Genomic DNA, 23,636 nt, shown 5'->3' with positions numbered 1-23,636 from the left:
TATCATTGAGTGAAAAAAGCTCATGGACAGTACCCAGGCCCTGAGTTCAAGCCCCACAACTGACAAAAAAAAAAAAATCACCTATGAATGACACAGGTTTGCCTATTTAAAACAAAATTTAAAAACCAGCTTTACATGATACAAAAAACTACTGTCACAGCATTTAAAGACCCCAAACTATGCCTACAGCTATATTAAACTGTATTTTGAAAGTGGTATGCAAAAATACCTTTAAAAATACTATACCCCGTGTTTTTTGAAGTACTGTCAGGCAGTACTATGCACCATGCTCTATCAGACTGCGGTGTGTTCACCCCTTTCTTGCATTGTATAACCACTAAAAATAAATTATAAGATATTTGGCAGTCTTCAAACATTTTATGGAAATGGAAAATAAGACACCTCTTGCGTTCACGTGTTGAGGGTCATTTCAGTCCCAAGTGTTCGTCCAATCACGAGGCTAGAGGACAGCTTGTCTGCAGGGCTGGCTGGCTAGCGGTACCCCGCAGCGTGTGTCAGTGTGCACTGGTATCTGGAGCCTCGGTTCTTGCCATCGATGAGCAGGAGCGGCATCTTCCGGAAGTAATCGATGATGTGTGACACAGAGAGGAAGTCCTGCAGGAGCGAGAATAGGGAGGCGTAAGTCGGCACCAGCCCCGAGCAAAGGCCTCTCTAGGCCTGCTTTTCCCATCGGTTGACACCCCCTATCCAGGCTACAAACACCGGGGTGGGGGGCAAATAACGTCCAGTCTGGCAAATGTCTTCAGTGATCGGTGCTACAGAAATTCCCAACAAATCACAGAGAGAAGACACTTCAACTTCAGATAAAGGATAACAGTGCTGATGCCCTCGCCTCAGGCTTCTGTTTGTTTCCGTCTGGGGTTCCATTTTGTGTCCCTTCTTCACTGCAGCCGGGAGTAGAGTTGAGAGGAGCAAGAATCAGGGCGTCAGCCATTGCTCACCCTGCCAGGAAGTGCTATACAGCATGCCAGTTGTTTCCCAAGAGCCCTCCTGGGTCTCCTTGGCCACCTCCATCTACCAAGCACGTACCAAGACGTGTGTTACACCAGAGCCTGCTGCTCGGGCTGCAGTGAGAACCGTGCGCGTGCTCTGCTCACCAGCCCTCTGCGGAGGTATTTGGACTGTGGATACGTGTGACTTGTTCCTTATCCTGGAGGCGACCCCCCCCCTCCAAACAGCACAGTGGGGACAGGGCCGAGTTGTCACTCTCCCCGGGGAAAGGCAGTGCTGAGGGGTTTTCCACATGGATGCTGACTACCATCCCATAACTTGATTAGGATGAGAATATAAGCCTAAGCCAGACAAGAATTTCTTCCACAACTTGGCTGTCTTTGCTGAGCCAGACCTCCGGGTTTCATAGGAAATGACCCGAGTATTTTAGTGATCACCACAGCCAAGAGTTCTAGTTCTCCAGCTTCCTCAGATGGTGTTTTAAATACGCCTTATAAGTGCACTGGAGCTATAGCAAGGAGTTCAGAAATAGGAGAGACTTGTGTTTGACAACATCTAACTGGACACTTTTAATGCTATTTTTTTTCAGTACTAGTGTTTTAAATCATAGCCTGGCACTTGCTTAGCTTGCTTCTCTGCACTCGACCATCTGAGCCAGGCCTCTGACCTTGCTTTTAGCTAGCTCTTTGGGACGGCGTATTGCAGGCATTTTGTTGGGGCTGGCTCTGAACGGTGACGCTCCAGATCTCAGCCTCCTGAGTAGCTAGGCTTCTAGGTGTAAGAGCAGGAATGAGGAAACACTGGCGATACTAGACTCCATTCTAAACCCTGCATGGCGGCTTCCTGGACTAGACAGTGGCCCCAAGTCCTACCTAGGAAGCCCCTCCTCAAATCAAAGTCACAGGGTCACACCTGGGCCTTGAGGTCACCATGATTCGACATGACCTTCCCTGACTGTGCCACACCAGGAGGGCCAGGGAAGACTCCGTGCCGGCGCCGGCATCATACGGCGTGGGGCGGGCCTCTGCAGCACTCGAGGCCCACAGTGGGCCCAGCCTGGACTTCCTGCCTCGCACTGCCAAGTCAAGCACATTAGCTTTGCTGTTGAACTGCGTTCTGCTCCCTTGTTTCCTGTGTCCTAGGCTTAGGCCTTGTGTCCTCCTGGGACCCCCGCCACCCACCAGTCATGCTTACGTACGTCACGTGGGATTGTTTGGAATATGAGACCTAGATTAAAAGAGGGAAGAGGCTGTGCTTAGGAAGATAAACCAGGGGGGAGGGAGGGAGGGAGGGCGGGAGGAAGGGCGGGAGGATCTTGTGGTAGAACCAGTCACTGTCCCTCTTTTGGTTTTACTTCCCCGCAGCAAACCAACACAGGGTTTCACCAGTGGGGCTTGACTCTGAAGTTGTATGCACACTGCATGAACCTCCAGAGGCTGTGGAGTGGGCCGTGGGCCGTGTGGGTGCGTGGGAGACGGGGGAGGGAAGTCAGGGCATGTGAGCTGGGAGTCCTCACCTCTTTCCCTCGGAGGCCAGTTCCCAGCAAGTACGCCCGACTGTCCTCCTGGTAGCGGATCTGGATATTGTACACCTTGTCTTTGTAAAGCACCATGAGCACGTAGGGGTTGGTGACTGTTTTTCTAGAGCTGTCTCTAACCAGAAAAGTGCCGTCCTAAAAGAACAAACGTGTGTCATGGAGGAAGCAGTGGAGAAAGTCAACACTCAGGCCCACAGCCCTGGGAACCTGCACACCCTGCCACTGGGTCAGCCAACGCCGGCCCCAAGAGTGACAGCCCCGGGACCTCTGCACGCATCGTTATCAAGAAAGGCGGCAGTGATCTGATCAAAGGCAGTTCCCAGTCGGCCTCCTCCAAGGCTCTTGATAAAAATAAAGCATCCTTTTTTCCGCATTAATAAAACAGAAATCAGTGGTTGAGTGGGTAAAGGGCCGGGAGGAGTAATGACTTCCGTGGTGAAGGAACACCTTCTCACTCTGGTGAGTTGATTCTCCAGCCCTTCCTCTCCACCCCCACTGGCAGAAGACGCCCATCTACCTACAAATGCACCCCGTTTGCGCCCCTCCAACGCTCTGGTGTCTGCACTCAGCACGTCATGCAGATGACACATCAGCAAACCTAACAGCAGACAAGTCCTGCCCCCTCTCCTGACACAAAACTGGTGCCACGACCCGTCCTGGGCTTTTCATTTCCCTTCAGTAGGTCACTGTGGCGTGAGAATGCACCGTACCGGTTAGATCAGCCCTCCGAGTGTACTGACCGATGATGGCCTGCCTTTATTCCTCTCATGCCACATTAAGGGGCCAGTCAGACACCCCCTCCATCGCCAAGGACACGCAGAACATCAAAAGCAAGCTGCCACACATACCTGGTTTATCTTCCTAAGCGCAGCCTCTGCCTCTGGCCGGGTGATATAAGAAACGTACCACTCTTCCTCTAAGGAATTCTGCAAGTGGAAAGTTCTAGAATGAAGAACTTCAGCCCTTCCCGGGTTAAGAGAAATGAGAGCCCCCGAGAGGTCGTTTCCACCAGTGTTCACCGCAGCCCCATGAGGCTTGACACATGTGTGCTCTTAAACTTGAATAAAGAGTCACTGGAATGAAGCAGGTGGCTCACACCTGTAACCCTAACTACTCAGGAGGCCGAGACCTGAGTCTGAGGATCACGGTGTGAAGCCAGCGGGGGCAGGAAAGTCCATGAAATTAACCACCAGAAAACCAGAAGCGGTGCTATGGTTCAGCATGGTAGAGCGCTAGCCCTGGGCACAAAAAGACTCAGGGACAGTGCCTAGGTCCTGAGTTCAACTCCACGACCACCAAAAAAAAATCATCAGGGCAAACAGGAGTGTCTGTAAGCACCGCAGAGTCTGCTGACCCAGGTGGCCGGGAACAAGGCCGGGAGACCCCGGGGACGGGAACTTCCTTAGCTTGTGTACCCCATCCACGCGCAAAACGTTCAGTCAGCTCATTGAGCAATTCAGAGACTCGGCTAAGGTCAGAGACTAGGAAGCAGATGAAAAACGGGATTCTTTTCTCATTGCTTTCCTCAGAGCACGCACTTGCCCCTGGGAGTCTGGGAGAGCATGCAAGGAAAAGAACTTCTTTTCTTTAGTCTGGCTCCTCTGTTGTTGGTCTGTCTGCGGGGCTGGGACCTGACCCAAGCCTCACTCCCGCCAGGCCAGACCCCACCCTGAGCTCAGCCACCGCCTCGCTCTTTCCAAACCAAGGGACAGTAAAAGCCGTGTGGCTCCTCACCTCTGCTCCAGGGGACAGCGGCTGCGGCTTGCTGGGGACCGGCAAGGAGAAGTTTCTCCCTTCCACTCGGGGAGGGGGTCTGTTGCTAAGCCCTTAAGGAACACATGGCAGAAAGTCATGCACTGCTTTCATTAGTGCACCGCATTAATTAGTGTACTGCGAGTTCGAGTTTACTTTTCTCATAACACGCCTCCCCACCCTCCTATGCCCTTCTAGCTGTTTCCATAATTAACATTTCATGAAAACAGGGCTTTGAAAATCATTTCCCCTGTTCCCAAACCCAAAGGCGCTCAGGAGCTATTGTGCAATCATGTCCACGAAGCTTGCAGAACAGAGCCTCACGTGTATGATGTCCTAGCTGGGCCTGCTGTGTACTGTAAGTATCCCAGGTGTGCTTGTATGCACTGGAAGCTGAGGACATCCACCTGAGAGCACGTGACAGTTGCTTTAATGTCCTGTCACTGAGAACATTCTAGATGGTCTTTCACAGACATCCTGCTGCATTCTCCGCTGCGAGGCGGTGCGTGGTGGTGATCGTTACGTTTTCCTCGTCTTCATGAAAAGACACGGAAGCTGGACGGACCGGCAGTTCCAAACCGTGCCGGCCCCCCGCTGTGTCTGCTGAGTTTCCCATGCGCTCCTCGCTCCTCTAACAAAGGCCGGGGAGGGGAGGGCCGTGCGGGGAGCGCGTGCACCCCACTTTCTTTAAGGCCCTCTTTACCCCGTTTCCTTCTCTCGGGGAAGGTTCGATTGTGCTGACGTCAGGTGGCGTGTGGGTTTCTGTGTGAGAACCGCTGTATACCACGGAAGGATTCCCTTAGCTAGAATGTTCCGTTCATTCCTCAGTCTCCATTCACTCCCTCGCTCTCTCATTTGAGTCTCAAGGAACGTACTCGGTGTGCTTTACTTTCCACCCTCCGGTGATGTGGCCTCTGGGTGTTCATCTGCTCTGCACAGAAGGACCAAGAACACCACAGCCATAGGGCCGTAGAAGGTCCTAGAACACCACAGCCACAGAGGCCACACCCATCACCGGCCGGCCGTGCAGAAGCAGCGGCTAGCGCAAGCCCCGGAGGACCGGGTACCCACCTTGGGAGAGGTATGACGGCAGGGAGGCGCTGTGCGGGAAGCTGCTGCTGTGGGCGGGAGGGCGGGATGTTAGGTAGGGCTGGGGCCGGAACCCCCAGCGCTGGCAGACTGCATCCAGGAGGGAGGGACCCCGCCACCATCTCCTGTCTGCTGTTTCCTCCCGGGGCCTCAACCTATCGGTTATGCTTGAAAAATGTCACCCAGTTTGGGCGGATGGGTGGGTGCTCTGGGCTAGCGGGGGGAGGGGGAACAGGGAGCAACTTCGCTCCGTGTTCCCTCCCTTCTTCTCATTCTCTCCCCTCTTCTCTTCCTCTTCCCTCCCTCCTTCCCACCTTCTGTGGTACAGAACCGAGGGCCTCACACAAGCTAGGCGTGCGTGCACTCCCCCCGTGAGCCTGCCCCGCGGGCTCATTTCTGTTGTGTCCTCAAGTTAGGATCTTGCCAGGTTTGCGCAGGGCTGGCCTCATCTGAGATGTGGTCCTCCTGCAGCTGCCTGCCCCTCCTGGCCTCGCTCTCTTTCCCCTTGTGCACCCTGCCCTGTGGTACGCAGACAGTCGGGGCCTGGGTGTCACTGTGCAGCAGCACGCCCAGTCCTGTTCGACAAAGAGAAATCACCCCCCAGAGGACTTCTGCCAGTTTCCAAACTCAGAACCCTCAAACTGCAGCCGATGTGTAAAAGTAACTTTAACCGAGTTCACATGGCTTCCGGAGACAGCCACACACCTTTCGTTGAAGGGTCCGGGGCTGTGGGACGCAGGGAGGGGGGGCTTGGGACTTGGCTTGGCGGACCTTGAGTGGAAAGTGCTGGAACTCAGTGGGAGTGGCGCCGGCTGAGGCAGAGGTCTCTTATGCACTGGGAGGGGAGAAGACAAAGATTGGGAAGATCGTCAGAATCCAGGCATCCGGGGAGCCTTCAGGACTGCTGGCAGGCTGTTTGCTCTATGAAAGGCCAATCCCCAAGCTGGCTCATTCACCCCACACTGTCAGCTCTATTCCTCTTCACCTCAGAGGCCATGCAGACTGCAAAACAGCTCCATCAAACCATGCATGGCATTTAAATGTTGCCACCCAAAATCCGCACTGTTCTAATGACTAACAATTCTCTTTGTTAAACCAACCACAGAATCCCACTTTATTTCACTATGCAGTGACAGAATAGATGCAGGTGTGCGTCTGTGAGTATAATGGCTCTAACTGGTCCTGTAACTTCCCAGCTAAAGGACTCCATTTACATGCCTGACTAGAAAACAAGAGGATGAGACAGAAGTTGTAAGAAAGATTTTGTAAACCTACCGTCATCTTCATCCTGGTAAGAGGAAGAAGAGAGAGAGAAAGAGAAGAGAGAGAGAGAGAGAGAGAGAGAGAGAGAGAGAGAGAGAGAGAGAGAGAGAGAGAGAAGATGTTAGCTTGTTGTCCAAACACAGTTCCTGGAAGGATCAACACATTTCTCAATCACAGAAGCAAGGCTGGCTCTTTGTTTCCCAGCTATGGTGCACCACAATAAGTATATCACAAGCATCTCAGCGCTTGATGAGTGGTTTATGATTTTCTAATAGAAACAATAACCTGAGGATGCTCCCATCTGAGATCCTCAAAGTTATCCTAATATTTACAGTGTGTATAATCTTCGCCCATAGATTCACACACGGTATTTCACTCTGTTCCCTGGAAGCCCTTAGCAATGTAGTGCCCTCGCTTTACAGGTGGAGGCCGGCTGGTGGGAAGGGCTCCTGCCCTGCCAACGTTTGCAGACAGGGCTGCAGCCCTCCTGGGAAGCCCGGCCTTCCGTCCGGCTCTCCGGCCAGATCCACTCCTCTTAAAAGCAGCAAGCTCTCATTTATTTATAGTGCACGTGGCCTACAGCCACGTGGATTTCCTTTCACGGCCACCCTACTGACTGTTTCTTTATCCTCTCAGGGAAGAAGTGAGGCTCAGAAGCACATTGGCCTTTGGCCAGGAGACCAAAAGGGCCAACCGGGGGTTGTCTGTGCAGCCGTCCGGGCAGGGGCGCAGCAACGCCTTCCTCTACGTGTTCTGACTCCCGCTATGTGAGCTGATTCTCGAGCCTGGCAACCGTAAGTGCTGCTTAAGGCAGGTTTTGCATCCCTGGTCCTCGGGCCTCCGTCAGGCCCCCCAGCCCCACAGCCGTGGAGTCCGGCCGACACATGGCATCGTGTGGGAGAATTCAGGCCTGGATTCAGACTCAGATTGCTTTTTAGTACCTGGGACACTTAGAGTATCTTACCTTTCTGAGCCTCAGTTTCCCTCCCATTGAAAGGGAAAAGATGATTCTTTATGCGAAGCACAGGAGGGCAAGAGAGGCTCAAGCCCTGCCCCTCCTGGATCCCGTGTGGTTTCTGGGATGCGGAATGTTCCATCCCAAATCCAATAATGCTATGCCCCTTCCTTGGGTGCAGAGTGGACGCAGAGGCCTGGCCCACTTGGGTGAGGCCTGGCCCCAGGGTACTCTCCACCCCCTACCCTCCCACCCCTGCCCCCCCTCCCACCCCCCTCCCCCGCAACCTCTCCCTTCACCTTGCTAATTACTCCTTTGGAGTAATGGCTCTTCCACCTGGGGGCTCTCTGAGGAACAGGAGTTAGCTAGAACAGCGTGGTGGGGTCCGGGGAGCACTGAGACCCCCAACACAAGGCGCCCGGATTCAAGGACCCACCGTGGACTAGGGGCATGGCTCCAGTCCCGCCAGCCCTTGCCCAGCAAGCACCAGGCCCTGGGTTCAATCCCCAGTATGGCGTCTTGCTCCAGGAGATGGACCCTCAGGAAGACCACGACAGACACGGTCCTCATCTCCACAGACCCCGGCTCCGGCTTCCCCCGGGCCAGGCGTTTCCAACATGACATTTCCTACTTACATTCTCTCTTCTCTCCGGTACCCATCCGTGCCTGGAATGAATTGGAGCAGAGAAAAAGAAGCAAGCGTCAGGAGCTGGCCTGAGAATGTATTGTCACCAAACTGCACCCAGAGAAATCAAGTCCAGAGAGAAGGCTGTGAGTCCCCAGGAAGGCTGAGAATGGAGGAACGGTGGTGGGAAGGGGGCAGGGCCACCCGTGTGCTCTGCCGTCTCTGTACGCGGAGCTCCACAAACCCTCGCCTGTGGCCACTGTCCCCTTTAGTCGCTGTTAATTTTAATGGAGGAGATGTTTCTGCACGCAAGTGGAGCTTTGCGGCAATACTCGCTGTGGGTGTTTTGGACCAGTCTGGTGGCCCCATCTTTGTGGGAGAGAAGGCAGGGGGAGAAGGTCACTCCCGGGAGAGGCCTGAGGCCGTGGTCCCTGACACCGGAGCCGCCTGCGGGCCGGCGGCAGCGGGGCGCTGAGGGCCTCCGCGCTGCCCCGGCGGCTCCCTGCGATTGGAGGGGAGGAGGAAAGTTGGCCGAGCCCCTTCTAGCTTCGTCCAGCACGGACGGTGTGGGCTGAGCACCGCTGGGTGGTTTTGCACTGGGATGCCCTTGCGCTCCGTGGCTGGGGCGCTCTCCGCTCCCTCGCTCTGGTCTTCCTCTGAGCCCCATCCCAGCCAAGCAGGGTCACCGTCCCTGGCAGTCTCCCTCCCGGCTGGCGAGTCTGCCCGGCGCCCAGGACGGTGGTCCTGCCTGCTTTACTTTCTGGCAAAGTTACAGACACGGGAGCCGATCGCAGCGGCCTGCAGTTATGGACAGTGGGTGTGTGGTTCGTTAAGTGCGCCCTGGCGCTGACCTCAAATCTTCCTCCCCTGCCCTGTCTGCTCTCCGCACTGAGTGCACACGCAGTGCACCTTGGGACTTTGCTCTGGCAATGCAGGAAAAGTCCAACAACTTCTTCCAGAAGTCCCGAAATCCAACCTTCTACCCTCTCCTCTTCCTTCCCTTCTTCCCCTCTCATTCCCTCCTTCTTCCCTCTCTCCTTCCTCCCCTTCTCCTCTCCTTTCGTCCCCTCCCTTCTTCTCCTCTCCTTCCCTTCCAGATGAAGATGAACCCCCTCCCCCCACCCCTGCTAGGCTCCCACTCTCCTCCGAGACCCTGGCACTTCCCAGTTAATCTGCGATGCCGGGACATTCCGTAAGCACAGCCACAGAGACCCTCTGCCCATGCGGGGCCAGGCCGGGGTGGGGCCGGCATGCCCAGCCATGGAGTGGCAAGCTAAGAACAAGAGACAGGTACTTGGGTACTGGCGGCTTCTTCCCGGCCAGGGGCACGGCTCGCTCCGGCACCTTCTGAATCTTGGGCAGATGCTCCCCGGGCACCCTGAGGGTGGAGACAAGATGTGTGAGCATGAACTGAGCCATGGAGAAGAGTTCTAGAGAAAGTGCCGCTGCCTCCTGTTACACACACACACACACACACACACACACACACACACACACACACACACACACACACACACACACACACACACACACACACACACACACACACACACACACACCACCTACCTTCCTCCTGCCAGGGCCGCGGGCTGCAAGACAGCAAGGTGAGGGACTGGTGAGGGAAGGACAAGACGCAAGACAAACACCCCAGACCACCCCCACCCAGGCCCGCAAGCCACTCACCTTTTCAGCAAATGCTGGCTTCTTCCCTGTGAGGACAGACAGCGGGGTCTGAGCGTAGGCCTCGAGGACCCCGAGCCCGGCCCTCCGGAGTGGCTCGGCCAGGTCCCCTCCAGAGCTCAAAGGCATTCAGAGGACCAACGCCCCTGGGAATGTCCATCTCTAACTGGCCATAACTGCAGCCCCTCTCCATACCAGAAGCAAGCCTTGTGCTACAGGGCGGGGGAGACTCCGTTTCTGAGCAACCTTTGAACTTGGGGCTAACGGTGGTGGGCTGTGCACTGGGCTTGAGGGGCGCTGGTGTGTCTCTCCTGTGCGTGTGCTCTACTTTTCTCCAAGCGCAGGTGACGCAGGCTCTGTGCCATCCAGGTGCAGCCGAGAACTCTGCGTGGCTAAGCTGTCTGAGCTGATTTGGCTTTCACCGCATTGGGGAGCACTGGGGCGCTTGCAGATATGGGGGCCAGTTCCTGCTCCTCCACTCCCTGACCCCGACACTCAGAAACTTCCTGCCGCCTGGACGGATCGCTGCCCTCTCTGCCTGCGTTCCCTCCACATGCCAGGGGCTCGTGTTAAAATAAGCATCACCAGCAGAGTTCATTCCTAGATGAGCTGGTCACTGGTGGCTCACGCCTGTCATCCTAGCTACTCAGGAAGCTGAGATCTGAGGATCTCAGTTCAAAGCCAATCTGGACAGAAAAGTCCCCCTGAGACTCTTATCTCTGACGAACCATCCCAAAACCAGAAGGGACACTGGCTCAAAGTGGTAGAGCTGTAGCCTTGAGCAAAAGAGCTCACGGACAGCACCCAGGCCCTGAGTTCAAGCCCCTCTTCCCACTCCAAAAAAGGAGTTTATTCTTCCAAACTGCCTCAGGCCAGGATACCATTCAAGGGTTGAACAGAGATGTCACCTTTCTGTCATAAAGGTGGCCCAGGATTACTCTGCACCAAGTTGTACCTGGCATGAAGGCCTCCCTGTCCGGCAGGGCCAGCGAGCGGTCCAGGGGTGGCTTCGTGCTCCTGTCTATGGAAGGGGCTGGCACTGGAGGGAAGAGGGCGGGGTCACTTCAAAGAAGAGAGCAGCCGGCTGGGGACAGGCAGGCTGCCGCTGGGCAGGGAAGGAGCAGCCCCGAGCTTACGTTTGGTCGGCTTGTGGTTTTGCCCCCGGGTAGGTTCTTCGTGGTTGGCCTGGGGCATGGGGAGGGGCTGGAGAAAGGCAGAACCAAATGATCTTGAGCACGGCTGGGCCTCCACAGGCCCCGGCGGCGTTAGCTGAGCCGGGCGCTGGCATCCCACCGGCACCTCCGCTCCCCAGGGGCAGCGGCACAGCCTCTCCTCCCGCTCTGTCTGCAGGGCTGCGCTGAGCACCGGGCCGCCCTGCTGAGCCCCCCAGGACTCCGGTCACATGAAGAGAACACCATGGCCCGCGCGGCCCTGCCCGAGCCGGGCTGCCCACCCTCCGGCCCTCAACGGCCACCTCGGGGCCTCGTGCCCTTCTTGGAACACCTCCTGCTCTCTGGGGCGTGGCTGTCCTTGGGTCTTCCTCTGTCTCTGCTCTCTCCACGACTGTCCCCATTCTATTCCAGCCCAACCCCACCTCCCGCCATGGTCCTGGTCCTCTGTCCCCACCCCGCCCCCCACCCCGCTCCCCGAGACAGGCATGACTGGTCAACTCATGGCTGTGTCCATTTACTTAGTATCACCCCACCCCATCCCTCAATCCAAAAGCACCGCTCCTCTGGCCCCTTGACAGTGCTTGGCACACGGGGGCCACTCTGTGGACATCAGCCGAGGGACGGGTGGACTCTGCCCGTGTGTCAGCAGGTGGCTTCGTGGACACACTCAGCTTCAGAGCCTCCCTCAGCCAGAGCTGCACAAGCAAGAGCGGCCGTCCCCTGCGCTGTGCCCGGCTCCACCCCACCCCCGCCTCTCCCTCACTCCTCCCCTCTGCCTGCCCAGGGCTGCGGCAGCCAGCCGTTGGCGCTGGCCAGCAGGTGGTGCCACGCTCTCTGCCAGAGGGCAGTAGCTCCAAGGTGTCAGCTTTCGTTTGGTTCTCCGAGAGTTTGCTCTGCGGTTTTCATCTATCTCAAGTAGGAGAAGATGGTACCACGAGGAACACCGGAGAGGGGGTTGTTTTCACTCTGCATTGGTATTGTTGACGGTGCAAAGAAAATACCAAGAAGTGGCGCGATGCACACCAAGTACTGGTGACTGGGCCTGGTGCCCCATCCCAGCCTTTTGCCAAATGGGAATTGGGGAGCGCTACTCCACGCTCCCTTCCTACAGGGGAGGAAGTGGCCGGGGCGGGCGGGAGGCACCTACCATGTGACCCCGGCTGGCGGGAGGCGGAGGGGGGGCGGCTGTCGACCTCTGGGGCAGTGCGGGGGGCTGCTGGGGGGCCTTCCCGGCGGGGGGGCGGTCTGCAGAAACACAAACACATCACTGGGAGAGGGCGCCAGCGTCGGCACCGGCCGGCCAACGTCACGGGTCTCGGAAGACAGGTGCTGTGCCCAACTCTGTGGTGCCTGGGGACCCCCAGCTCCCCCCGCCCCCCCACCCATGCTGGAACGCGCCCGGCCATCGTGAGCCCAGCGGGGACACTGGGCCTGCCCTTCCTTCACACCGAGTTTGCTCACTCTGTGTGCACAGCACACAGGGCCTCTCGAGTGTCCGGGAGGGCATTATCAGAGAGCAGGCCAGGGGTTCAGCCATGGCAGGGAGGGCTCTCACACAGGGCTGGAAGGAGGGAGCCCGTGTGTGCTTCTATACACACGCACATACATACACACACGCGCGCACGTGCACACACACACACACATGCGCACGCACACACGTGCACACACAGCACGAGTGCACACACGCACACACACGCACACACACACACGCACACACGTGCACACACAGCACGAGTGCACACACGCACATGCACGCACACGCGCGTATATACACGCACACTCATGCACACGTGTGCACACACATGCACACACACATTCACATGCACATGCACACACGCACACACATGCACGAGTGCGCACACAGCACGAGTGCACACACATACACATGCACGAGTGCGCACACACATGCGTGTGTGCACACGCACGCGCACACAGCACAAGTGCACACACACGCACACACATGCATGCACACGCGCACACACGCATGCACACACATTCACATGTGCATGCACACACACACATGCACAAGTACGCACACAGCACGAGTACACACACGCATGTGCATGCACACCCGCACATGCATGCACACACACGTGCACACACACGTACACACATGTGCGCGTGTGCACGTATACATGCACGCACACGCGTACACACATGCATGCACACACGCGTACACACATGCACACCCCTGCATGCGCACGCGCGTGGACACACACACACACACACACACAACCATCCAGGCCAGCACACCACCAAGTCAGTGCTCCTGCCCGCCTGGTCCACCTCCCCGCTTCGCTCATCTCTTCCTTAAAGCAGGAGCTGGCTGTGACCAGATGGCGTGCAGGACTGCTCTGGACTTGGGGACGTCCAGTACCTGGGGTGCTCAGAACTGACCCTGGGCCGCTGAGGCGGGGACCGGCCTCTGGCAGGGAGAGGCCAGGACAAGACCAGGAGGAGGAAGAGCCCGTGGCCAGCAGCTCCCGCCAGCCCCACGGCGGTCATGGTCCTCCAGGGGGCTGATGTGGCACCCACCATGGAGGGGGTGGGGGGCCAGCGGAGGGGGGAGGCTGGTGGGGAGGGCAGAGGGAGGCATGGGGGAGGGAGGCGGGGAGGGAGGGAGAAGGCGGGGAGGATGGGGGGAGGATGGGGGAGAGGGAGGGGTGAGGGAGGGAGAAGGCAGGGAGGATGGGGGAGGGAGGAAGGATGGGGGGTGGGGGCCGGGGAGGGGCCCGGGCGAGGCTGGGGGGGAGGATGGGGGGTGGGGGCCTGTGCGGGCCTGGGCGAGGCTGGGATGGAGGATGGGGGGTGGGGGCCTGTGCGGGCCCGGGCGAGGCTGGGGGGAGGATGGGGGGAGTGGGGCCTGTGCAGGCCTGGGCGAGGCTGGGATGGAGGATGGGGGGAGTGTGGGCCTGTGCGGGCCCGGTCGAGGCTGGGGGGGAGGATGGGGGGTGGGGGCTGGTGCGGGCCTGGGCGAGGCTGGGATGGAGGATGGGGGTGTGGGCCTGTGTGGGCCTGGGCAAGGCTGGGGGGAGGATGGGGGGTGGGGGCCTGTGCAGGCCCGGGTGAGGCTGGGATGGAGGATGGGGGGTGGGGGCCTGTGCGGGCCTGGGTGAGGCTGGGGGGGAGGATGGGGGGTGGGGGCCTGTGCGGGCCTGGGTGAGGCTGGGGGGGAGGATGGGGGGTGGGGGCCTGTGCAGGCCCGGGCGAGGCTGGGGGAGAGGATGGGGGGTGGGGGCCGGGGAGGGGCCCAGGCGAGGCTGGGGGGGAAGATGGGGGGTGGGGGCCTGTGCAGGCCCGGGCGAGGCTGGGGGGGAGGCTGGGGGGTGGAGGCCTGTGCGGGCCTGGGCAAGGCTGGGATGGAGGAGGGGAAGTGGGGGCTGGTGCGGGGCCGGGCCGGCCGGGCACCGCCAGGCGCTCACCGATGTACATGGAGCCCGAGCTGGCCAGGGGCGGGGCGGGCAGGATGGCGCCCTGCAGGGCCTGCTCGTCATGGGAGGGCGGGGGCTCGTAGTCCGCCTCGTCCGCAGGCGCCTCCTCCCCCTCGGTCGGGGATTCGTAGTCGCCCTGGTCCCCGTCCTCCTCGTCGCCCTCGTCGGGGCTCTCGTAGTCATCTTCCTGCCAGCAAGACCAGGGCTGGAGGGGCGGCCCGCAACCCCACGTGACCCCATGGCCGCGAGCCTATGTGACTGCCATGGCCGTGTGCCCGCGTGACCCCATGGACATGAACCTGCGTGAGCCCCATGGATGTGGCCCTGTGTAACCCCATGGACGTGAACCTGTGTAACCCCCCATGGACGTGGCCTCGTGTAACCCCATGGACGTGAGCCTGTGTAACCCTCCATGGACGTGAGCCTGTGTAACCCCATGGACGTGAGCCTGTGTAACCCCCCATGGACGTGGCCCCACGTAACCCCATGGACGTGAACCTGTGTAACCCCATGGACATGGCCTTGTGTAACCCCATGGACGTGAGCCTGTGTAACCCTTCATGGACGTGACCCCGTGTAACCCTCCATGGACGGGGCCCCATGTAACCCCCCATGGACATGGCCTCGTGTAACCCCATGGACATGGCCTCGTGTAACCCCATGGACGTGGCCTCGTGTAACCCCATGGACGTGAGCCTGTGTAACCCTTCATGGACATGGCCCCATGTAACCCCATGGACGTGAGCCTGTGTAACCCTTCATGGACGTGACCCCGTGTAACCCTCCATGGACGGGGCCCCATGTAACCCCCCATGGACATGGCCTCGTGTAACCCCATGGACATGGCCTCGTGTAACCCCATGGACGTGGCCTCGTGTAACCCCATGGACGTGAGCCTGTGTAACCCTTCATGGACATGGCCCCATGTAACCCCATGGACGTGAGCCTGTGTAACCCTTCATGGACGTGACCCCGTGTAACCCTCCATGGACGTGAGCCTGTGTAACCCTTCATGGACATGGCCTCGTGTAACCCCATGGACGTGAGCCTGTGTAACCCCCATGTACGGGGCCCCATGTAACCCCCATGGACGTGGCCCCTGTGCCCGTGGCCCCCTCCACCCAGGTGCGCTCAGTCCTGAGTTAACACGGTCTGAGGCTCTGGCACCAGGGTGATGCTATTCATGGCCACCGCTGCTATAGTAATAAAGATCTCCTCTCTGTAACAACGGCGGTGCTGAGGAAAGCGGGGGAAGCTGGCCAGGGGACCCGGAGCACTGGGAATGACGCGTGTGTGCTTGCGAGGGAGCTCGAGGCCTGGGTCCGCGCCAGCCCAAGAGCACAGAGCCAGAGGGGTGCGTCTGGGAGGAGCCCAGCCATACTCACGAAAGACGACCAGCCGCCATCCTCCTCCTCCTGGCTCTCTGTGGGAGGGGAAACACGGGTGTCAGCACCCACCTTCAAGGGCCGGGTGGTGTCCCTCGAAGGAAGCCCACCCCACACCGGCAGGACAGCGTGAGCGGACGGCACAAGAGTTGTTTCTGGGGCCGGGGTGGATCCGTGGCTTTCTGCGGAGACTCGGCCAGGTCTCCAGGACGGACGTGGGTCTCGGGGCCTGGACCAGCGTGTGTGCAGGCGAGTTGTAGGAAGTGAGGCCATCCTGGCGGAGCCCCTGGCCACGCTCACACCTGTTCCCATGCGGTGCCACTGCCATACCAGGCCACGTGTGGTATGAGAGCTCTCTGCACCACGCACCGGGTCTCAGGACCTGAACCACCGCACAGTCTCGGGGCTTCGTCACCGCAGCGGAACCCAGACCACTGACCATCCGTATGCCGCTGCCGACCTAGAACTCCTGACCCAGGATCCATCCCACCGAGGGCAGAGGCCTCCTTAATCTTCCCTCCTACAGGTGCTTAAGACACGCAGGGGACTGGACTCCGGCTTCCCCTCAGCAGAACTGGACAGGGCGCGGCGGGCACACCCAGTGCCAGGCAGCATTGAACAGTGGAAAGCCGCCCGGGGTCCCCGAGGCACAGGCCGGCCCAGTCACGGCTGGCTGTCCTTCCAAGTTCTCCACAGCCCCCCGGTCCTCCCCAGGTATGCGTCTCTTCTGCTCTCACTGGAGAGAGCAGGCAAGCGAGTGGGGTCATCCGCGTGACGCCCAGGGAGACTCGGGAAGAAGACAGAAGACCTGAGGAACCCAGTGCCTTCTAAAGCAATCACCTCTCAGCCCGACACCTTACCTCTCTCTTCAGGAAACCGCTGGACCTGGGGTCTGCCAAGGCAAAGAGCATTGTGTAAGTGGTACTGAGTTAATGGTACCTAGTGGATTGTATTGTCAGTGGTGCTGAGCTGATGGTACTGTGTTGATGGTACTGAGTTGATAATACTGAGTTAGTAGCACTGTGTTGATGGTACTGTGCTAATAGTATGAGTTAATGGAACTGAGTTGGTGGTTGATAGTACTGAGTTACTAATGGTACTGTGTTGATAGTACTAAGTTAATAGTATACTAAGTTAATGGTGCTGAGTTAGTGGTACTGTGTCAATGGCAGGTTGGTTTAAGATCACGCTCGTTCCTCAGCCCCGCTCTGGCAGAGGACTCCCCAGCAGAAGGTATGGCTTGCGCCCTTGTTGCCTGGCAACCAGAGCACAGTGGCCCCCTAATACTGGAAGCCACACTGGTGGCTCATGGGAGCACGTGGCAGCCCGCCGTTGGTTCTAGGGGACGTTCATTCTCCTGGTGTCCGACCCTGGGGCAGGGTCGGACCTGGGCCACCCGCTTCCCGAATCCTTGGTAAGCCCCTCGGGACGGGGGGCCCCCGGGGCCCGTGGCCGCGGCCCACTCACCTACGTGTGAAAAGGCTCCTCCTCTCCTCATTCTTGTTGATGTCTTGACTTAACTTACTGAGTATCCTACAAGATCAAGGCCGGGTGAAGAGGCTCAACCACCTCCTCCTGGCCCCTCCTCCTTCCTGCGGGGTCGAGGAGTCCTTGACCGTGTGAGCCCCGGCGGGCGCTCCCGGGTCAGCTACCCCCCACTGCCCCCAGCCTCTGCCGCCCGCCCGGTCACAGGCAAGCACAGAGCCCCTCAGCGATGGCCCTGCCCACGTGGCTCTCCCACCTCCGGAGGCCCAAGGACCCAGACGCCAGGCTGTGCGGCCCTCTGCCTGGTCATTCCTGGGGCTGAGCACCGCTGCTGGACACTGGACTTCCAGACTCTCCTCTGAACCCGGAGGACTAGGCTGTCCTCTCTGTTTCCTGTGTGCTCTTGTCTGCTCCCTGCTCACCCCCGTTTGCTTATCTGCTCCCCACTGGTGCCTGTTTCCCCCCACCCCACCCCAAGGGGGTGCTGGCCTCACCCCCATGTGGGACCCAGGGCTGGGCTCTGAGGGTCCAGACACCTCTTTGGGTCCCACACGGGCGCTGCCAGGGCCGGGAATGAGCACCAGTATCTACCAGCCAGCTGCAAGCCACTGGGGCTCAAACTGGGTGAGGAAGGAAATGCCAAACCACAGGCTGAGAAGGGAGGTTGGCGGCCCCCGCAGGGCTGGGCCCTGCGTGCCTCGGTCTCAGGACCGCTGCTGGGGGGCGGCTGGGCGGTGCTGGTGGCAGCCGAGACTCTCAGCAAACCCCCAGAGGGGCCGGGACAAGCAGCGCACAGTACTGGGCGCACAGTACTCCCCGCGTCCTCATATAAAGTGCTGCTGTATTGCTACTTGGTATTGCTCTCTAGCTCACAAGTGAAGAACTGAGTGACAGGAAGTCTGACCTCCGGCTCCGCCATTTTTCACACTTGGCTTTCCTATCACCTCTTCGCACCTAAAGACACAGGGTTTTCCTTTCATGCAATGGAAGCCAGCTGTGTGTCAGAGCTAGCGAGCCCGCTCGAGGGTGATCTGTCAACGTGTCCTGGGTCACTTTGCTCGGCTGCTGGGAGCTGGGCGCACTGTACTTTTCTGGTTATTTGGTATTTCCTGGGCAGGCTCACTGAGCCTGAAGACGTCCTTAGGGGGAGGAAGACCCCCACCCAGTGGAGGACAAAGCCCTGGACCAGACCTCACCGAGCCATCGACGGGGGGGGGGGGGAGGTCCCCGCCAGGGCACCTTCCACAGCAGCACCCGGATGTCTGCAGGAATCTTACTTCCCTTTCCTCCCCCTGTACCCTGACTGTGTCCTTAACCTTCCTCCTACTTTCCTGTGTCATGTGGACCGTAATGTACCACTGACTCGGTTTACTGCCGGACTTCCCCTCTTCCCATGGGGTCAGAGGGAGAACTTACGGCATCCTGAGCTTGGGGAACTTCTGAATGTCATTTTCTGTCAGGTTCTAAAATGAAAACACAACAGGTGGCAGGCAGGTTACAACCTACAGGAGGGCGTCTAGCCAGGACAGGAGAGGGGCTGGGGCAGGACAGGAGAGGGGCTGGGCAGGACAGGAGAGGGGCTGGGCAGGACAGGAGAGAGGCTGGGCAGGACAGGAGAGGGGCTGGGGCAGGAGAGGGGCTGGGGCAGGAGAGGGGCTGGGGCAGGAGAGGGGCTGGGGCAGGAGAGAGGCTGGGGCAGAGAGGGGCTGGGGCAGAGAGAGGCTGGGGCAGGAGAAGGTAGTGGTGACTGAGCACGGAAGGGGCCAGGGCTTGGGCTCCGTGTTCTGAGTTCTGGATGTTGACAAATGATCTCACTTCGAAGGGTGGACAGCTATGTGAGGACCAGGTCTGCAACCATGCAGAATCCTCTCGTGAACTGAATCTGACCGTGTGTGGGGCCTTCTCCTACTGGACTCCGAGATCCAGGGCACCCAGGCCTTCCAGGGAGAAGCCGCAGGGTCTGGGCCCTTCAGCAGGGACCGGCTGGCCACCTTGAGGTGCCCACTGGATTCATCTGACCCAGCTCTTAACAGCCGTTGCTAACCCTGCCCTCTTCCTACCACTGAGGAAGGGACGGGGAGTCAGGCAGAGTCCTGAGAGAAGGGACCATGGCCAAGCCTCCAAACTTTCCTACTCCCTCCCTGTTCTTCCCTCCCACCTCCCCCCTCCTTCATCCATCTGTCTGTCTGACTGTCTGTCTGTCTCTCTCTCTCTTGGGCACCCTGGCTGACCCGGAACCAGCCTCCAGATCTCAGTCTTAGTCTTAGGAGTAGCTAAGATTACAGGCGTGAGTCATGGCATCTGGCTGTGTGTGTGTGTGTGTGTGTGTGTTGCACATGCAACTGTAATCACGTTCCTCCGCACACTCGGACCTTAGAGTGTACGTGGTACCTGGGGAGGGTCTGAGGAGGCTCCTTCATCAGAGGATGACAGCCCGAGGGCTCTGGCGGACCCGTCGAACCCAGGGCCACGCAGGGATGCTGAAAACAAGCACCCAGCGGGGGAACCCCAGCAGTGAGGGAGGCCGCCTGGGCCGGCAGCCCCTGGGAAAACAGCCAGGCATCCTTTTCCCAGGCATCCTTGGTGTCCAAGTGGCCGGCCGTCTGGAACTCACCAAAAACCGCGCGCCGTCGATGTGGTACTTCTTCACCGCCTTCTCGCAGTCCTTGTAGTTGAGCTGTGGAGAGGAGGAGGGTGCTGTCAGCAAGGCCGGCCCCCGCCACGGTCTGCCTGTCTCACACGCAGCCGTGGGGGCTAGCCGGCCCTGCCCAGCTAACAGGATGCCCGGCATGGGGAAGCGGCTCGTTCCCACGCTCCAGAGAGACGTCCTTGGTGCCTGCTCCTCCAGAAAGGACCACGGAGACGCTCCTAAGGCTCAGAAGCCATCAGTCATCATCTGTCTGACACCCTGACTTTTTGCTCCAAACTCCCCTAAAACAATAACCTCAACACTTCACTCAGGTTCAGTGTCCTCTTATTTAATCCCTCCACATCGGACTTTAAGGTTCGTCGGAAAGCTGCTGTTCCAACGGCCATGATAGAAATGGCTAATTGTGTGGCTGGAGGCGTGGCTCAGCAGAATGACGCCAACCTCAGAAGTGTGAGGCCCTGGGTTCAAACCCCAGCGCTGCCAAATGTAAATGAAGAAGCGCATGGCCCCGGCAGCTAGGGCCGCTCCCGACTTCCCGTTTGCTGCTGGAGGTTGTGGCCGCGGAGCAGCGGAGTAGGACTTGAGCGACTCTGTCTGGACTGTTCCTTTGGGAACAACGGAATTACTTACTGATCAAAGGAAGGGACCCTGTGCAAGGTCTTCGCTGTTTTCCAAAACCAACCAGGAATCATCAGGAATGATTCACTTGGTCTTGAATCCACTTTGTCCTCAATCGTTCCTATTTGAAATTCCACTAAGTTCGGGTGCCAAAGGTTAAAGATTTGTTCCTTGGAAATTCCGGGCTCCTCCCACAGATGTGGTCCTCAGAGTTTGAGCCAGCTTTCTCGGGGCAGGCAAATCAAACTCTTCTCACCAAACATGCAGAAGTGTAAACAGGACTGCTGTGGCCTTGTGCGCTTAGAAAGTCGGAGGTCAGAGTTGAAAGCTGGGGGTCAGCTCTGAGGTGTGGGCTCAGCTCTGTAGCAAGCGCCTTTAGTTCCTGCCCACTGTCCTCATCAGCCGGCCGATCCCAGTGGTTTGGAGTCCTGGCTCCGATAGAACCCTCAGACTGTGTTGTGGGTGGGATCTAGGTGCTCAGCTGGGGTCCAGTGAGATCTGGGCCTCTAGGTCTTGAATCCGCAGCACTGGGGTCTGAACGCAGGGCTTCAAGCATGCGAGGCACACTCTACCAATGAGGCACACCCCCAGTCCTCTTTGCTTCCGTTATATTTCAGATCAGATCTTGCTCTTGCCCTGACAGGCACTGGACTGTGATCCTACCTGGGTTTCTTGAGCGACTGACCGCCACACCTGGCTGGAAGCTGCCCTGTCATCCAACACCCTAGGCGACCCTCTTGGAGACCTGGGGGAGACACGTCTGGTCTAGAGCCGTGGCCTGGCTTTGGATGGGGTGTCTGGGGCTCAGAGAGGGTAGGCCCTGCCCTGAGGAGACACGGTGAGTGGGGAACGTAGTGTGGCTTTGAACAGGTGAGTGGGAGCCAGGGACTCTACTGCCCGGTGCAGAGATGCTCGGACGCTGCAGGTGCTGGAGGCGTTGAAGACGCGGCACACGGCCTCCCTCTTCCGGGCCTGTAGGCCAGACGCCGGCGAGACACGCAGACGCGCCCAGCCTCGGTGCGCCCTGCGGCTCCCGCCCGCCCGGGCCGCTTCCCCGCTTCCCCGAGCCTGAAGCCTCACCCCTGACTTCCCATCACAGCCACCCCGCGGGGGTCCTGGCGCTCATCCGCTGAGGAGGAAGCCGAGGGGCAGAGAAGTCAGGACTCTACGGGAGGGAAGGTCGCCAAGCTGCACAAGGAGAGGCGCCTCTCAGCCAGAGCCCGGCGGGAGGTCTCCGGGGGCTGCCGCCCCTGCTGACCGGCTGTCTGTGTAACTCACCTGGGCGCCAGGAGCTGTGCTCAAGGGTGTGGGGCCCCTGTTCTCCGTTGGGAGCAGTGATGGGGTGTCCAGGCCTCCCCTCGGCCTCCCCGATCCCACCCTCAGTCCTTTTATGTCCTGTCCAGAGGGTGGACCACAGCGCTCTGGGCCCAGCTCAGTGTGGCCTGATGCCTGAGCTCAGCCTCCATCCCCATCCCCTGAGGCCCAGCTCTCGGGGCTGCTTCCCAGGCCCCCCCCAAGGCCCCAGTGAAACACTGGTAAGGAAGGACCCCTTTCAGAGTGCCTAAATGCCATTTGAGCCGATGCCCACCCCACCCCAATGCCACAGGAGCCGATGCCCACCCCACCCCAATGCCACAGGAGCCGATGCCCACCCCACCCCAATGCCACAGGAGCCGATGCCCACCTCACCCCAATGCCACAGGAGCCCATGTCCACCCAGCCCAAGGCCACAGGAGCCGATGTCCACCCAGCCCTGCCCCCATGCCCCATCTGCCATCCCCAGACTCCATCTTCCTGTCCAGTCTGCCAGCATGGGCTGCCATCGGTGCTTCTAACCTCCTCCACATCTCAGAGCACGCACCCTGGAGCCAGACCGGCTTCGAATCCTGCCTCGGCTGCCCGTGGTCGCTGGGGACCTGGGCCACGTCATCCTGCTGGGCCGGCATTGCAGGACAGCACTGAACTCTCAGGACGGTGGGGCGTTTTCATTTAGGATTAGAGCCCGGCACACCTCCCATGCCCCGTCCGGATCCCACCCTCGCACCCACGCCAGTCTGCACCCCTGCCCAGCACTCACGGAAGAGCGGGACTCACCTTCCTGAAATAGTCAGCCAGGCTGTCGGGGTCCCAGGCCAGGACCTCGGAGCGGAAGGGCACGTTCCTCAGGGCCATGGTGGCCGTCCTGGGAGGCTCGGTGGCCAGCAGAGGCCCCCCCGCGCTCCTGAGCCCGTGCCCTGCCCCCCGCGCCCCGGGAGCGCCCTCTTCTCTGCGGTAGCCAGAGCCCGGGAGGCAGCAGCTTCCCCCAGGCACAAATATGGTCTCTTCTCAGAAAACGACGTAGCTAGTTTCCTTTACCACTTCCTCTGCTGGCTTCTAAATAAGACCAGGAGGAAGCGCAGTTCTGGGGGCTTGAAATACGCAGAAAGATGGGGTTGGCGGCTCCCCCACGGTCCCAGAGCGGCAGCCAGTTCTTCACAAGGTCAGCTCAAGGACGTTTCCACGAAGATTCCCGGCGCCCGGTCTCCACTCGCTGTCCCGTGCGCCAGGGCTTTGTAGCTAACCATTCATTTTGACGATGGACCTGAAATACAGACAGACACTCCCCCCTTAGTGAATGTCAAGGGAAGGGAGCCTGATTGTCCCCTGCCATCCGGCTTCCTCCCCCTCCCCAACTGCGGCTCCCATCCGAGGAGGCCCGCGTGTGCCCTTGACCCCTGGGGGAGAGGGTCCCCTGGGAGGGAGGGCGTCGGGCGCGCCGGATTGGACAGCCGGCCTCACCGACTCCTCAGGTGAACAGCTCTGCGCTGTACCGTCTTAGGCAAGGGTTGAAACGCAGCACTTCCCACGTCTCTCTCCTGTAAACCTGTAAAGCCGGGTCAGAGGCTACCTGAGACCCGGATGCCCCTCATCAGTCACGCTGAAAGGAGAGGGTATGAGCGCACCGACGGCGGCCGACTCACTCTGTTCCCGGTTTAGGCTCCCTCTGCTATGCCCCCCACCCATCTAACCCCAACTACCCCTC

The 23,636-nt window shown here is 59.2% G+C and overlaps 1 protein-coding gene across 2 annotated transcripts; it reads right to left on the bottom strand.

Annotated features, from left to right (window-relative positions):
* Positions 1–358: 358 nt before the first annotated feature.
* On the bottom strand, positions 359–22,945 carry LOC138811505 (lymphocyte cytosolic protein 2-like). Of its 2 annotated transcripts, none has more exons than XM_069999207.1 (21): positions 22,709–22,945; positions 19,961–20,023; positions 18,763–18,809; positions 17,329–17,394; positions 16,722–16,753; positions 15,862–15,899; positions 14,468–14,663; positions 12,193–12,290; positions 11,010–11,076; positions 10,829–10,912; positions 9,877–9,902; positions 9,760–9,782; positions 9,488–9,571; positions 8,204–8,234; positions 6,626–6,638; positions 6,056–6,185; positions 5,333–5,379; positions 4,244–4,335; positions 3,358–3,435; positions 2,489–2,644; positions 359–615 (listed from the first exon to the last, which is right to left on the bottom strand). In XM_069999207.1, the coding sequence occupies exons 1-21, from the start codon at positions 22,784–22,786 to the stop codon at positions 493–495; spliced, it is 1,572 nt and encodes a 523-aa protein (XP_069855308.1). In that variant the 5' UTR covers positions 22,787–22,945; the 3' UTR covers positions 359–492. The 2 variants fall into 2 exon arrangements, with proteins under 2 accessions (XP_069855308.1, XP_069855309.1); XM_069999208.1 differs by lacking the exon at positions 22,709–22,945 and adding an exon at positions 20,627–20,643.
* Positions 22,946–23,636: the final 691 nt, after the last annotated feature.

Source organism: Dipodomys merriami, unplaced genomic scaffold (assembly GCF_024711535.1).
Source record: "Dipodomys merriami isolate MVZ:Mamm:240054 unplaced genomic scaffold, mDipMer1.0.p SCAF_533, whole genome shotgun sequence".
NCBI classification, from domain to species: Eukaryota; Metazoa; Chordata; class Mammalia; order Rodentia; family Heteromyidae; genus Dipodomys; species Dipodomys merriami.
The sequence above is the reverse complement of the archived record's forward strand: the minus strand, read 5'-3'. Positions and strand labels throughout refer to the sequence as shown.

What these genes read in the sequence shown, in the direction of transcription:
- LOC138811505 (XM_069999207.1), bottom strand. Translation starts at nt 22,786, where the DNA reads ATGGCCCTGAGGAACGTGCCCTTCCGCTCCGAGGTCCTGGCCTGGGAC. An exon ending in CCGCCAGCCGGGGTCACATG is followed by an intron (nt 11,077 to 12,192) that starts GTAGGTGCCTCC and finishes GCCTTTCTCCAG; the next exon opens with CCCCTCCCCATGCCCCAGGC. An exon ending in CAGGGAGGCCTTCATGCCAG is followed by an intron (nt 9,903 to 10,828) that starts GTACAACTTGGT and finishes CTGTCCTCACAG; the next exon opens with GGAAGAAGCCAGCATTTGCT.